The 15,818-nt window shown below is 43.0% G+C and overlaps 1 protein-coding gene across 5 annotated transcripts; it reads right to left on the bottom strand.

Annotated features, from left to right (window-relative positions):
• Positions 1–1,134: 1,134 nt before the first annotated feature.
• On the bottom strand, positions 1,135–15,509 carry LOC135508307 (serine/arginine repetitive matrix protein 1-like). 5 transcript variants are annotated; one of them, XM_064928398.1, is made up of 16 exons: positions 15,216–15,509; positions 14,134–14,223; positions 13,854–13,976; positions 11,686–11,856; positions 11,293–11,375; positions 10,947–11,186; positions 10,517–10,819; positions 10,188–10,432; positions 9,545–9,625; positions 9,367–9,435; positions 9,058–9,199; positions 8,873–8,953; positions 8,253–8,741; positions 7,953–8,139; positions 7,504–7,701; positions 1,135–2,051 (listed from the first exon to the last, which is right to left on the bottom strand). In XM_064928398.1, the coding sequence occupies exons 1-16, from the start codon at positions 15,234–15,236 to the stop codon at positions 2,040–2,042; spliced, it is 2,535 nt and encodes an 844-aa protein (XP_064784470.1). In that variant the 5' UTR covers positions 15,237–15,509; the 3' UTR covers positions 1,135–2,039. The 5 variants fall into 5 exon arrangements, with proteins under 5 accessions (XP_064784470.1, XP_064784469.1, XP_064784473.1 ...); XM_064928397.1 differs by having other exon boundaries at positions 1,135–2,058; positions 15,216–15,508; XM_064928401.1 differs by lacking the exons at positions 14,134–14,223; positions 15,216–15,509 and adding an exon at positions 13,464–13,583 and having other exon boundaries at positions 1,135–2,058.
• Between the last annotated feature and the right edge of the window lie 309 nt (positions 15,510–15,818).

Raw genomic sequence — 15,818 nt, forward strand, 5'->3', positions numbered from 1 at the left:
AAATCCACAGTAAAATGAGTCCTATATTGACAAACGGAAAGGCCGCTCAGCAAGGAAGAAGCCACTGCTCCAAAACCGCCATAAAAAAAGCCAGACTATGGTTTGCAACTGCACATGGGGACAAAAATTGTACTTTTTGGAGAAATAACCTCTGGTCTTATGAAACAAACAGTACTGTTTGACTAGAATGACCATCTTTATGTTTGGAGGAAAAAGGGGGAGGCTTGCAAGCCGAAGAACATCCCAACCATGAAGCACGGGGGTGGCAGCATCATGTTGTGGGGCTGCTTTGCTGCAGGAGGGACTCTTCACAAAAATAGATGGCATCATGAGGCAGGACAATTATGTGGATATATTGAAGCAACATGAAGACATCAGATAGGAAATTAAAGCTTGGTGGCAAATGGGTCTTCCAAATGGACAATGACCCAAAGCATACTTCCAATGTTGTGGCAAAATGGCTTAAGGAACAAAGTCAGGGTATTGGAGTGGCCATCACAAAAGGCCTGACCTCAATCCTATAGAAAATTTGTAGGCAGAACTGAAAAAGCGTGTGCGAGCAAGGAGGCCTACAAACCTGACAAAGTCACACCAGCTCTGTCAGGAGGAATGGGTCAAAATTCACCCAACTTATTGTGGGAAACTTGTGGAAGGCTAACCGAAACATTTAACCCAAGTTAAACTATTTAAAAGGCAATGCTACCAAATACTAATTGAGTATGTAAACTTGACCCACTGGGAACGTGATGAAAGAAATAAGAGCTGAAATAAATAATCCTCTACTATTATTGACATTCCACATTCTTACAAATAAAAGTGGTGATCTTAATTGACCTAAAACAGGGAATTGTTACCAGGATTAAATGTCAGTTTTTACAATTGAGTTTAAAATGTATTTTGGCTAGTGTATGGAAACCCCCGACTTCAACTGGAGACTGACAAGGAATTAAAATGTTTTTATCCATTTCAGAATAAGGCTGTGCTGTAACAAAAATGTGGAAAAAGTCGAGGGGTCTGAATACTTTCCGAAGGCACTGTACATAGGTGTGGTGCAGGACTATTTGCAATGGGCATCACTATGGTAGTGCCCTTTTTACAAGTTTGATGCTGCACAATTAACTTATGTTTACAAAATTCAGTTTTTATATAAAACATATTTTAATTTTGAAAGGATGACAAATGCAGGAGTTTTTAAATACAAGTCAAATAGCACTTCCACAGCAATGAACGGCTTAATGCAAAAGAGTGGACCAGCGTGAACTCAAAGTATGACTGCATATCAACCCATGTGGGAAATCAAACCCCTGCTCTCTGGTGAGGTCAGAAAAAAAAAAAAAAAAAAGTCTAGTTCTTATTAAATGTGACTTTTTCAAAGCCAGAATTTACTGCAACGTCAAACACCTCTATTACATAAAAAAAGGGAAAATCCGACTGTTATCCATTTTAGAGAGCAAACAGCATTCCCACACCATACAATGCCTGCTGACAAAAGGGACAGATTTAACTGCATTTGCTTTAGTTTACAGTCCATTTCATGCACATCAGAGGAGAGACTCGCTGGCTGCACATGCAAACCTAAATTACCACAGTTGAATATTTTGTATGTTGTAGAACGAGAGACGTAGAACCTTGTACAATACAAGCCTCATAATTAAAAGAATTCCCCTCTATGATCCTATCTTGAAAATTGAGGGATCAAACAAAGATACTTCTACAGTTTGGATATAAGCAATAACACATTTTGGGTCAAAGATATGGGAAAAAATTAAATTAAATTGGAAGATAGCGTGTGACAATTCAAGCGCTTGATAAAAATAGATTAATAGATGAGCAAAACTGTAAAAACAAAACTAAAGAATAAACAATTTGTACATTCTAAAGCTGAATCATGTTAAAGACAAATAAAATAAAGTGTATGGAAGATTGAGGGAGGGGTGTGGCCGGGCTTCAAGACAGTGGCGGGGACAGCTTTCCAGCTTTCCTCATGGAACGCAGTGCCTTCTCTCGCAGGTGCTTCTCCAGGTCGTCCAGACGCTCTTCTACTTCACTGTCTGATTCCTTAAAGAAAGGTAGCATTAATTATATCATATTTCGGTTACGTTGCAAGGTAGGTGTGGTCATGCAGCAGGACGCGTCATCAAAGTAATAGAATAAAGAAAAACATTAGCTGATGACATGCAATAAATGATAGCGGTGCACCATTCAACTTCTACAACCATGTCTAATTTGTTCATTTTGATTGAAATAAATGTGATGCTTAGATGTAGGGCTGGGCGGTAAACCTTATTTACTACAGTGCTAGTCAAAGGTTTTAGAACACCTTCTCATTCAAGGGTTCTTTATTTTGTACTATTTTCCACTGTAGAAAAATAGTGAAGACATCACAACTATAAAATAACACATGGAATCATGTAAACTCAGCAAAAAAAGAAACATCCCAAAATAACTTGAGATTCATTGTAAATGGTTTAAACATTGTTTCCCATGTTTGTTCAATGAACCATGAACAATTAATGATCATGCACCTGTGTAATGGTCGTTAAGACACTAACAGCTTAGAGATGGTAGTCAATTAAGGTCACAGTTATGAAAACCTAGGACACTAAAGAGGCCTTTCTACTGACTCTGAAAAACACCAAAAGAAAGATGCCCAGGGTCCCTGCTCATCCGCATTAACGTGCCTTAGGCATGCTGCAAAGAGGCATGAGGACTGCAGATGTGGCCAGAGCAATAAATTGCAATGTCCGTACTGAGACGCCTAAGACAGCGCTACAGGGAGAAAGGACGGACAGTTGATCGTGTAACAACGGCACAGGATCGGTACATTTGAAAATCACACCTGCTGGACAGGTACAAGATGGCAACAACTGCCCAAGTTCCACCAGGAACATACAATCCCTCTATCAGTGCTCAGACTGTCTGCAATAGGCTGAGAGAGGCTGGACTGTGGGCTTATAGGCTTGTCGTAAGGCAGGTCCTCACCAGACATCACCATCGCCTATGGGCACAAACCCACCGTCGCTGGAACAGACAGGACTGGCAAAAAGTAGTCTTCACTGAGGAGTTACGGTTTTGTCTCACCAGGGGTGATGGTCGGATTCACATTTAATCGCCAAAGGAATGAGCGTTACACCGAGGCGTGTACTCTGTAGTGGGATCGATTTGGAGGGTCCGTCATGGTCTGGGGCGGACTGAGTTCGGTGTCATTGCAAGCAATCAACGCTGTGCGTTACATGGAAGACATCCTCCTCCCTCATGTGGCACCCTGCCTGCAGGCCCATCCTGACATGACCCTCCAGCGTGACAATGCCACCAGCCATACTGCTCGTTCTGTGCAAGACAGGAATGTCTGTTCTGCCATGGCCAGTGAAGAGCCCAGATCTCAATCCCATTGAGCACATCTGGGACTTGTTGGATCAGAGGGTTAGGGCTAGGGCCATTCCCCCCAGAAACTTGCAGGTGCCTTGGTGGAAGAGTGGGGTAATATCTCAATCACCACCTTCCGGAGACACCTGAAACCCCACCTCTTCAAGGAATACCTAGGATAGGATAAAGCAATCCTTCTCACCCCCCCCCCTTAAATGATTTAGATGCACTATTGTAAAGTGGCTGTTCCACTGATGTCAGAAGGTGAATTCACCAATTTGTAAGTCGCTCTGGATAAGAGCGTCTGCTAAATGACTTAAATGTAAATGTAAATCTCACAGCAAGAACTGGCAAATCTGATGCACTCCATGAGGAGATGTACTGCAGTACTTAATGCAGCTGGTGGTAACACCAGATACTGACTTACTTTTGACTCCCCTTTGTTCAGGGACACACTCCATTTCTGCTAGTCACATGTCCGTGGAACTTGTTCAGTTAATGTGTCAGTTGTTGAATCTTATGTTCATACAAATATTTCCACATGTTAAGTTTGCTGAAAATAAACACAGTTGATAGTGAGAGGACATTTATTTTCTTGCTCAGTTTAGTAACCAAAAAGTGTTCAACAAATCAAAATATATTTGATACGAGATTCCTCAAAGCAGGGACACTTCGCCTTGACGACAGCTTTGCACACTCTTGGCATTTTCTCAACCAGCTCCATGAGGTAGTCACCTGGAATGCATTTCAATTAACAGGTGTGCCTTGTTAAAGAGTTCATTTGTGGAATGTTCTTCTTACTGCGTTTGAGCCAATCAGTTGTGTTGTGACAAGGTAGGGGTGGTATAAAGAAGAAAGCACTATTTGGTAAAATACCAAGTCCATGTCAAGAACAGCTCAAATAAGCAAAGAGAAACAGTCCATTACTTTAAGACATGAAGGTCAGTCAACACGGAAGATTCCCAGTATTTTGAAAGTTTCTTCAAGTGCAGTCGTAAAAACTATCAAGCGTTATGAAACTGGCCAACGAGGACCGCCACAGGAAAGGAAGACCCAGAGTTCCCTGCAGCACATAAGTTCATTAGAGTTACCAGCCTCAGAAATTTCAGCTGTTGGAATCGGCTAAACATTGAGATATTAAATAAATGATAGAGACAACGCCTTGAAAAGAAAGTTTGTAAATGGCCAGAAGGCTTTGGAATGTGTTTGATGGAGGAGAGGAGAGCGATGTGTTGATATAGGGAAGACAGATGGGTATCTGTGGATTAGGAGGTGAGGTCAGTTCCCCTTAAGGGAGTAATCAGGGTTGGTATCTGGTTACCTTTCCTGTGGAGCCATAAGACACTCCTCCTTACAGTTTAAGTAGGATGTATATAAACTGTGATGTCTGAAATGTTTTGCTGTCTGATTTCAGCTGTACAAAATCCTTGGGAAGAATCAACTTGGTTAAAGCTTCTCTAGTGTCCGTGGGTTATTTACTCTGAAAAATAAGAACCTAACACAGCCCAAATAAATGCTTCAAAGAGTTCAAGTAACAGACATCAACTGTTCAGAGACTTCGGAAAAAAAAAAAAAAAAAAAAAAGGCCTTTGTGGTCAAATTGCTGCAAAGAAACCACTACTAAAAGGACAACAATAATAAGACAAGACTTGCCTGGGCCAAGAAACACCAGCAATGGATATTAGACTGATGGAAATCTGTCCTTTGGTCTGATATATCCAAATGAGATTTTACATTCCAACCGCCATGTCTTTGTGAGACGCAGAGTAGGTGAAAGGATGATCTCTGCATGTGCGGTTCCCACGGTGAAGCATGAATGTGGTGTGATGGTGCTTAGCTGGTGACACTATCAGTGATTTATTTAGAATTCAAGGAACACTTAACTAGCATGGCTACCCCAGCATTCTGCAGCAATCGTCCCTCTAAGCGCAAACCAGATGGGATGGCATATAATTTTTTCCCCCAACAGGACAATGACCAAAAACACACCTCCAGGCTGTGTAAGGGATATTTGACCAAGGAGAGTGATGGTGCTGCATCAGATGACCTGGCCTCAACCTAATTGAGATGGTTTGTGATGAGTTGGACCGCAGAGTGAAGGAAAAGATGCCAATAAGTGCTCAGAATATGTGGGAACTCCTTTGAGACGGTTAGAAAAGCATTCCAGGTGAAGCTCGTTGAGAGAATGCCAAGAGTGTGCAAAGCTGTCAAGGTAATAGGCCTTGCTACCTTAAAGAATCTCAAATAACATTTTGATATGTAGTAACTTTTGGTTACTACATGATTACGTGTTATTTCATAGTTTGGATGTCTTCACTATTAATCTAATATGTAGAAAATAGTAAAAATAAAGCAAACCCTTGAATGAATAAGTGTCCAAACTTTTGACTGGTACTGTATACACACACACACACACACCGGTACTGATGGACGGACCAGTTTGTATTTTTACTTTACCTTTCTACAAATGGTATATTAATGTATGGTTTATTAAATTTAATAAACTGCTGCTCCAGTTTCAAATGTTCTGCCTTATTATTATTATTCAACCATGCTGGTCATTTATGAACATTTGAACATCTTGGTCATGTTCTGTTATAATCGCCACCCGGCACAGCCAGAAGAGGACTGGCCACCCCACATAACCTAGAGGAACCGGGCTTCTTCCTAGGTTTTGGCCTTTCTCTGGAGTTTTTCCTAGCCACCGTGCTTCTACACCTGCATTGCTTGCTGTTTGGGGTTTTAGGCTGAGTCTCTGTACAGCGCTTTGAGATATCAGCTGATGTACGAAGGGCTATATAAATACATTTGATTAAATGTAATAACCACAGATGAAACAGGTGAAAATATGAAAATTATGGCAATTATTACCGCCAGTAAGTTTAACAGCTGAGAACGGCCAACTTGCTAGCAAGAGCTTTAAATGCAGTCAGACGTTTCTATGAATGCTCGTTCCGTCTTTTTAGTCTAGTCTCTCTCACTCCTCTGTATGTGCACATTCCCACTAACTCACAAACCAAGCCCATGCCACCCACAACAGAGCCCTCTTCTGACAAGCAGTTCCAAATCAATATTTTGGTTTGCTCCAACAGAATCGGTTATATGGATATAAAAAAATAAACAAAAAACTTAGACATTGTATTACTGTAAGAAAATAACCATTATAACGATACCTTGTTTATGTCTCAACTCCAAATTGTGCGCAGAGAAGACACTACTGAAAACAGGAATATCAATGAACATTGATCCTGGAAGATTGCAACGTTTGTCAGCGCGCGGCATGAAGGTACCGCTAGCAGCATTTTAGCCAGTGTTGTGGTAGCTGTTTAGTAAATTTGAAATGAGCATAAAAGCAATTATATAAGGAATTACCAACTTGTTCTCCTTCTGTGAAATAAGCATCTTATCCAGCTATGCCACTTGATTTCAACATTAAAACAAAGGGAGCAGGTTAGAATGCTGTTCAAACAGGTGGAGATAGACAGGAAAGTGATTAGCAGTTCAACTGTTGATAGCTAGCTAATAGATCCAAGTTGGCTAGAATTGAAATATAAACATTATCTGGCTACTCATCAGCACATGGGCCTGTGCTTGGCAGATTGTTTATGAGACCTGTGTTAATTTTCTATAATGCATTCGCCTGCTACAAGAGCTTGGTCATTATTAGTGGCTGTGAATTGTTCTGGTTAAATAAGTAACAAAAGGGGAATTTTCATAGAAAGACTTAAAAGCCAGATCAGTGACTACTGCAAAATGGCAGGTTAAACTATTTTGATAAAATCGTTTATTCATGGGTCCTATGGTTGTGGAAGGCTGACTGCGTGAAATACACCTTATTGACCTTTAATTGTACAAAGGTAATTGAGAAAACATGTAAATTGTTAGGGAAACATTTTTAGGTCTTACTGCCCCGCCCTAATTCAAGTTTGATTTAACATCAAACAATCAGAATGAGACAGACATTAAAACCACTTACAATGTATTTGTTGCCGCTCTAGTGTCATTATTATAGGAAAAACTATACTGTCAAATTTGAAAAAATAAAATGTCCTCATTGCCCACCCCTACTTAGAAACAGTGGAGCTGATATGTGAAGCTGGCTAAACCACCTCAGTAAATCAGAAGAGTAGACTTCACCTTTTTAAGGTCGGAGTCTACATCCTCTTCCATCCCCAGGTTCTCCTGGCCATCCCCAGCAGCCACCAGGACTCCACTCTTCTCACCACTCTTCTCCTTCTTGTGTTTCTTGTGTTTCTTGTGCTTCTTGTCCTTCTTATGTTTCTTCTCCTTCTTATGTTTTTTGTTCTTCTTTCCTCCAGCCTCAGTGTCTGAATTCTGAGATGGAGGACAAAGCAGAATGACTAAGTATTTAATTGGCAGTTGGGCCAAGAAGAGGGTGTGATGACGCACGTCATTGGTTAAACTATTTTACCGTCGACCACCACGTCAAGTCATCATAGTATTAGTACACAAAAACACACCAGCTATTACTCACATGAGAACACTTCCCAAACTAGCCACTTAGTTGAGTCAAACATTTTTAAATCTCACATTGTACTATTAACAGACAGCAGCTTTAAACTCACCTTGTTTGGAGAAGGGCTGCCAGAGCCGCTGCTGGCCTTCTTGGCCAGAGGGGCTGATGGCGAGCCACTGGCCGAGCAGCCCGATGAGGGGAAGCCTGAGGCCGGCCGCTTCAAGGCTCCTGGTTTAGGAGAACCAGACGGTGACCTTGATGACGCTCTCCTCATAGGCTGGGGGCTTTGAGAGGCTCTGATAGGGACAGAAAAAGTGATATCTGGAAAATACATCTAAAAATAGTGGTATGAGTTGTTGCTATGCAGCACCTGCTTTGGCATCAATAAGAACAATTAGAAGCTGCTTACCTCTGGTTCTTGCGGGGCTCTGGTGTCCGGGACACCCTGCGGATTGCCCTGTTGCTGTGTGAGGGGGACACCTGGCGCCTCTGACCAGGTGGAGAGGTGCCCGAGGAGTCAAAGCGCCCCTGAGGACTAGCAGACCCACGCATGGCCCGACCACGGTTGGCAGGGGAGGGGGAGAGGCGGTTACTGTGAACAGCAGGGGGGGAGCGCGTACCCCGGCCTGGCCGGTTGGATGGGAGCATGGGGCTCCTCCTGTGTCGGGGGGGAGAGGTGGGGAGAGGAGGTGTGCGTCTCTTTTGGGGAGGGGGACTCCTGCGCTTCGGGGACCTGGAGGGACGGCGCTTGGGCATCGGGGAAAGGCATTTGGGAGGGGGAGACCCCGATAGCCTTCTCTTCTGTGGGCCCAGGGGAGTAGGGCTGTAGCGCCGCTGGATGGGGGGAGAGTACCGCCTGGGGGAGGGGGAGCGTCTGCGAGGAGGTGGAGAGGGAGACCTGGGGGAACAGAGGAGGACATACGAGCCAAGTTATTATTTGAATCTCAGGTGTGGTACAAAATTTTGGACAATGCTCAGTACTGAGGGAATCTGAGGAAAAAAAAGAAGAGTAGCAAAAGTATTTTTTACCTGCGTCTCGGAGGAGGAGAGGGAGATCTGCGACGGCGTGGGGGAGATCGGCGTCCTCCAGGAGAGAGGGAGCGTCTTTTTCTGTACAGGAAAGCAAACATTTAAATGAGGAACGCATGATGTGGGCAAAACCTCAACTTAAATCATGACATTGAGAGGGATAGGAGAAACAGTCTATAGCTGACCTGGGGGAGCCGTCCCTGTGTCGTCTCCTGGGGGAAGAGGGGGAGCGACTGCGCCTCCTCCTGACATTCCCATTCCTCGCCGCTGGCCCTCCGCCTTGCCTCTTGGACCCCTCGTCCTCTGATGAGGAGGATGATCCAGTATCTGTAACCAATCCAAAAGTAGACAGCACACGTCATTTCCCAGTAGCAACAAAAGGAAAAACACCCAGATGGGGATTTGGGCACAACTTCATGACCCACGAGATGAGGGTGCAAGAAGAAACGGCTAGCAAAAAAGATGGGGTGAGGGACAAATAAAAACAATTTAACCTGAAGATGTCTCACGATTCTGCCTGCGATACTGACGTCGCTGCTGCACAGGATCTGCGGTAGCCCCCTCTGAAAAGCAAAGCAGTGAGACTCCATTCACTGCTTGAGCAAACACAAAGACCCACCCACATCCATTGTGCATCACACCACACAGACAAACGCTAAAAGGCAGACTCACCTGATTCCGATGCCTCAGAATGCCTGGGTTTTGGAACAGGAGACAGTGAATCATTCCTTGATCCTGGTTTCTTCTTTGAACCTAAAAATCAATAAGACGTTTAAAGAGCACAAAGTCTTTCCAGAAAGATTCATTCACAAATACACATGCTTGTATAACACCAGTGGTAGGACTGATACATTCTGGTTTCAGCAGCCCGAAAAGAGGTTTATGATTCAGTAGTTTCCATTAGTCACGGCCTGCGATTAAGCCCCCGCCAAGGACTTCAAGTGTCATACTTCTGTAACCAGGCCTGCCTAGGAATCAAGTAATCCAGGGATTTGAGATAATGAAGAACTCAGTGACCTGGAAATGCATTTAACAGGCATCTTCTGGCTGTATAGACATAGCCACCCCTGGTTGATTTTTTTTTAGAAAAACAGTATATGTGTATCACACTCAGAGACTGATCATGTAACATGATGTCACTGGCAAGGTGAGGGAGTCCCACATCAGATGGTGAGGGAGTTCGATAGGGATGATGGGCCAAGTTCATTACAGCCCTTTGTAAACTCCGATAGTACTTAATGTACATTAGAGCAGGAATGAGAAGGTGGCATGTAGCTATATTTAGAATGGAGAGAAGCAAGAAAAAACAACATACCAGCTGATCTGGACGGGGAAGCTGAGGACCGGCCCTTTCTCGCCCGAGGGGAGGCAGAGCGTCGGGCCTTCCCAGGGGGGCTACCATTGGGGGCTCTTCTCCTGGAGGGGCTGAGGGAGGGATCAGCTGCGTGGCCACGGGGCTGTTTCCTAGGAGGTGTGGTTGACGTTCTCTTCATGGCCTTCTGAGGTGAGCGAGGCACGGAGGAGTTGCTCCCAGAGGATGATGGGGAGCGAGAGCGCCGCCTATTGGACAAGTTGGCTAGTTAATGACAGCTTCAGTAAAGGACACTTCTGCACTCTGCTACACTTGCATGGCCCTCTACTCACCTGCGGACAGGGGAGCGACTGCGCCTGTGTCTGGGGCCTGGGGGGCCACGTCTGGGGGGGCTCCTACGACGAGGGGACATCCGTCTCCTGGGGCTCGGCCTCCGGCGTGGGGAGTAAGATCTGGACCGCGATTTAGGTCGTCTGCGGGAATGGGAGCGAGAGCGGTGGCGGGGCCTGTCCCTCCTGCCCTCCTTCTCCCTGGGCTTGGGCCTCTCCTTTTTAGAAGCCTTACCTGGGGAGGGTTCTTTGACCTTCATCACAGAGTCAGGTACCACAACCACAGTGTGCGGCTTCACCAAGTCACTTGAAAATTAAAAACATACCACAAATTAGATTAAAATATTTTTAAAAATCTAGAACTACCAAATCAGGAAAAATCACATCCCTGAATATTGCCAGATAATAGTCGGTGCCCAAACCAGCATCTTACCTGGTGGAAGAGGCCTCCTGAATGACTGGCTCAGGTACGGCACTCTCAGAGGTGTCTGGCTCTGGCTGGGGCTCCTCAGTGCTCTGGGGCAATGTAACACTGACCAGGGTGACGGCTGGGGCTGTTGGTGGAGGGGAGCTGCTGGGACTGGGCTTACGCCTCGGGGAGCGGGAGTGACTCCGCTTTCTCTCTCTCTTCACTGGAGACCGTCGCCGTGGAGACTGTGATCTTGACTTCCTCCTGTACGACAACAAATGTGATAAGAACAAATGCTACATGAACCATCTTTAAATATTTTGATGGACATTGACTTCAAGGGATTTTACTTAATGTGATTTTCTCCCACCTTCTGGGGCTCTCCCTTTCTCTGTTATCTTTGTTTTCCTTCTCATCAATCTTCTTCTGAGAGGCAAGCTTCTCCTGCTCAATCTGCAACAAATAAATCTTATTGGTCGCATACACATATTTTTCAGATGATATTGCGGGTGAAGCGAAACTCTTGTGTTCCTAGCTCCAACAGTGCAATAGTACCTAAAACTCAAATCTAAAAGTAAAAGAATGGAGCAATGTTGTAGTGGCATCGAGTAAAACACAGTATATACACATTAAATTTGTAAAACAATCATATGTTAATATTATTAACGTGACTAGTGTTCCACAGACAACATGCTAGGCCAAAGCCATAAAACACATACGTGACACCAATGTGGTGATTGTGAGATTGTGTCTGGTTGCTTACCTGTCTCTGTTTGATCTCCTCTTTCTTCTGTTCCAGGAAGGCAGAGGGGATACCGGCAATGTTGTCCTGGGCACTGAGCAGCAGAGGCCACAGGTCCCTCATAAACTCTCTGGCATTCTTCCCATTCAGGAAGCCCGTCAGGTTGATCTGCATCATCTTACTGTCCGGGTGCTGCAACACACACCAAGGGGGAGAGAAAAACAACACACCAATTTAACATGGAGGGAGAACTCGCGAGAGCGAGAAGGGGGGGTCTCACTCAGACAACTGCCTTCCCCTTTGTTTCCTCACTAAGCTACACCTGCCTGCTAAATAATGGCAGCCATCTTCATAACAAAAGACAATAGCTACAGTATATGACCCCTGGGCCCCAAAGCAGACAGTCATTGCAACCTAACAAACTTTTGTTGACTTGAGGCTGTGATTCATTATCTCCACCCCATTAGTTCGGTAATTGAAACCCAAAACTGAGAATAGCTGAGGGGAGACATAAGTGCTACATCATCCATGTAAAGGACACCCACTGCATGCATCAAGGCTGACTTAACCTTCATAAAATATAATCTAATAAATATTTAACTATCCCACCCATCACCATTACTGTCAATACTCTTGATCACAAAATAACTAGCATTCCTGTCCTGTTGTTCTCGGCCTCCCCACAGTCTATTCTTTGAAAGATGAACAGATATCCACAAAACAGAGTGCATCAAAACCCAAAACTGCAAGTACAGTCCCGGTGTCTTCAGTGTGTCCCGCGGGATCAGTGGGTATGGAGCGCCCGTGTCTCCTGCAGAAAGAGACGCTCCCTTGGCTTGCTTCCGCCTCCCTACTGCTTGAGACTCAACCACCTTCAGTTTATTGTTATATCATTTATCTAAATTGCAAGAGACGAACAAGCAATAATGAGTGCACAAGACATTTAAAAAGGGGTTTTATTTCAACATCTAAGTCAAGAATGAAAGTTGGATACCCCTTTATCTAAATAATAATGACTAATAAGGCCTTTTATCAATACTGTGATGTTATAGCATTTAGCCTAATTTCTCTGAAAAAATAAATAAATTCAGAAACAAAAATTGGTAAGGCGTAGTTGAATGTATTTTCCCTCCCAGTATTAGGCTAAGTTCACTAAAACAGATAGTACCTTTACGAGATTCCAGCAACATATGTGTATGAATAAAAATCATCCGAGGATTGCTGTGAGTCATGCACCATTCATAAAAATAAGTTGTTGATTAATTATTAGAGTTAAACATGTCCTTTTTCTACATCCAATGTTTCATCCAGTGTATTATATCAAATTTCCCCTTGAAGTCATGTTTTATAGGCCAAATGCTACTTAAGTGGGAGAAAAATGAAGGCAATTATAATATACAAGTATAATTTCAACCATGCAATTGGACTTCCTAAATTGAGGGGCAATGAAATGTAACAAACTGGAGGGAAAACTTGAACAACAAGTACACTGATGCAACTTATAATTTATGCAGAATAGGGTCCATGTGAATTGCAATGGATAATTTTAAAAGCAACGTTTTCCGACAGCCCAGAAAGAAGATACTACAGATGTCATTATACTCTACACAAATAAAATGGGGATCAATGGCCTAACAATTTCACTGTATCCTCTCAACTTTAACACACTCCAAAGATAGGATACAGAGGAGATATAAAAGACAAACTAGGGGCGCAATTCAAAAGGTATATGGAGAAAATGGCATGGCATTGTCCAATTGTTTCTATCACTAGCATGTTGATCCCTGACCATAACTCACCTCAAACCACACACTGCATCAGGGAGTTGGGCTCAGTGACACTTTGGGCTCAGCAGAGAGCTAATAAGGTGTTGGTGCTATACTTCTGATGCAAGGTATAACATCCATATTGGTTCAGGCCTTTTGAATCATAAATCACATCATCATTAGAAAACTGTGGCACAAAGGCACTTTGTCACATATCACAGCAACAACTTTGTGTCATTCAAATTATGTATTTTTCCTTTACACTGGATACCGGTGGTAGCTCTTTCCCCATCTGCATTTATATTGCGTTTTTTCTAAGCAATACACTTTGTTACATCAATCTATCTTTTCCTCATTAAGTTTATATAACCAACATCTGATGTATGTACAAGAAAAGGAAGGAATTTGAGTCAATAGTATTACCTTTTCTTCTAGCTGGTTAAATATGAATTCTATGACGACGTCATCCTCGAACCCCAGGATCTCTGTCACTCGCTGAGTGATCCAAGGTTTGATGACTTCCAGGTTCACCTTGGTCATATCCACCTAGGGAAGGAAGAATTAATTACTAAAACTTAAACCCCTTCCACACTTAAACAAAAATCTGGCTATACAGAAGCTACTGCCAATACCATATAATTAGTTGTGGGAACACTGAGGATTCAATTAGAAGAGGTGCTAAAAGCAGTGTTGTTTATCATACCTTCTTTTCCAGACATTCTGCAAATTTCAGTTGCTTTAGAAGTTTCTTCTGCTTGTTGCTGAAGCGATTGTCCTGTTCTGCACTTGTGCCCTGTATGAGACAAGTAATAAACAAGTTTACATTACTAGCTATATTAACTATCAGTTATAAAATGTTGGTTCTTTATTATTTGTACTTGTCCCTTTAGCAGAAACTAGCTACCCATGTCACAACATGGTGAAACATAATGTAAGCTTGCTGCAACTTTTGAAACAAGACTTAATTGAATAGGTGTCAGACAAAGTGGAAAATAAGTACCAAGCTAATCAAACCCCTTGTTATGGAGATAAATGTGGGTTTATGTTGCTAGACCTGCCAACTACACTGAACAAAAATATAGGTCCCATGTTTCATGAGCTGAAATAAATAACAAAAATCCCAGAAATGGTCCATACACACCACCTGACAGGTGTGGCATAATCAAGATGATAAAACAGCATGATCATTAAATGCTGACGAGTATTTCTGTCTGTAATGAAGCCATTTTGTGTGTGTGTGTGGGGGGGGGACTCATTCTGATTGGCTGGGCCTATGCCCAACCATGGCTGCACCCCTGCCCAGTCATGTGAAACGGTTTATTTAATTTAAATTGGCTGATTTCCTTATAGGACCTGTAACTCAGTAAAATCTTCGAAATTGTTACATGTTACGTTTATATTTTTGTTCAGTATAGTTGCGCTAATCTCGATGTGAGCTGAGGCCCGAGTAGACATGCCCCGCCTCTTGTCTGGTTAGAATAAGCCAAACCAATTTTTCAACCAACAAGTCTAATACTAGGTAACACATGTAGCTTGTTATCACCTATAGTTACTGTACATCAGTAATTAACAGTTTGAAATTGAAAACCACAACCTACGCAAAATATAAATATATCTAGCTGGGCTAGTTTAATGCAGCCGCCATCTTTACATTAGCTTCTCATTGCAGCGGAATGGCGCACGAGCTCGTCTGTCTATAAAGGCACATATTTACAAACCCAAAAGAATGTGCTATACATTTGTAACACCATTCAACAATTAATAGTAACATTGTAAATATCTTACGCGGAAGAATCCCGCGTCCATGTTATTAGCCGAGAAAGATGTAAAAGCGGTTGATAGCGGAGTCTGGCGAAATACGTACTACCAAACCCCAGCATACAACACGCGACAGAACTCCTCCTTTACAGCAGAACGGAAGAAGTGAATGGACGATGACGAAATCGTTAATTTCTTTTTGCTGTCAAGAGTTTTACTTATCTATTTTTAGTTACTGTTGCCAACTTACATCGACCTATAATTTAAATATCATACATTTTGTCGTGAATAGTATATGTTGCAGCCTGATACCATAGATAGAACAATGAACCATATCTTTCACCGGATGTATAAATGTGAGGCATCCGGTTAGAGTTACCGCTCACTACCAAATATGTGGTTGAGAGGAAGCACGGTAGTGGAATAACGTGGAGCGAGATGAATGTTGGCCGACTTTCTGCAAATTTTCCCATCGATTAAACATTTCATCTCCATACAGTTTTGTTTCCAAAACTAAAATCTGTAACAAACTGAGTGGAATGCGTTTTGAAAAATTAACCTTTGCCAAAGTTTGCCAAAAAAATGGTGTTGTTTAGAAGGAGCGCCAGGGCGATTGGAGTTATTGCACAC

The sequence above is a fragment of the Oncorhynchus masou genome, chromosome 21, assembly GCF_036934945.1.
Source record: "Oncorhynchus masou masou isolate Uvic2021 chromosome 21, UVic_Omas_1.1, whole genome shotgun sequence".
Taxonomy (NCBI): Eukaryota; Metazoa; Chordata; class Actinopteri; order Salmoniformes; family Salmonidae; genus Oncorhynchus; species Oncorhynchus masou.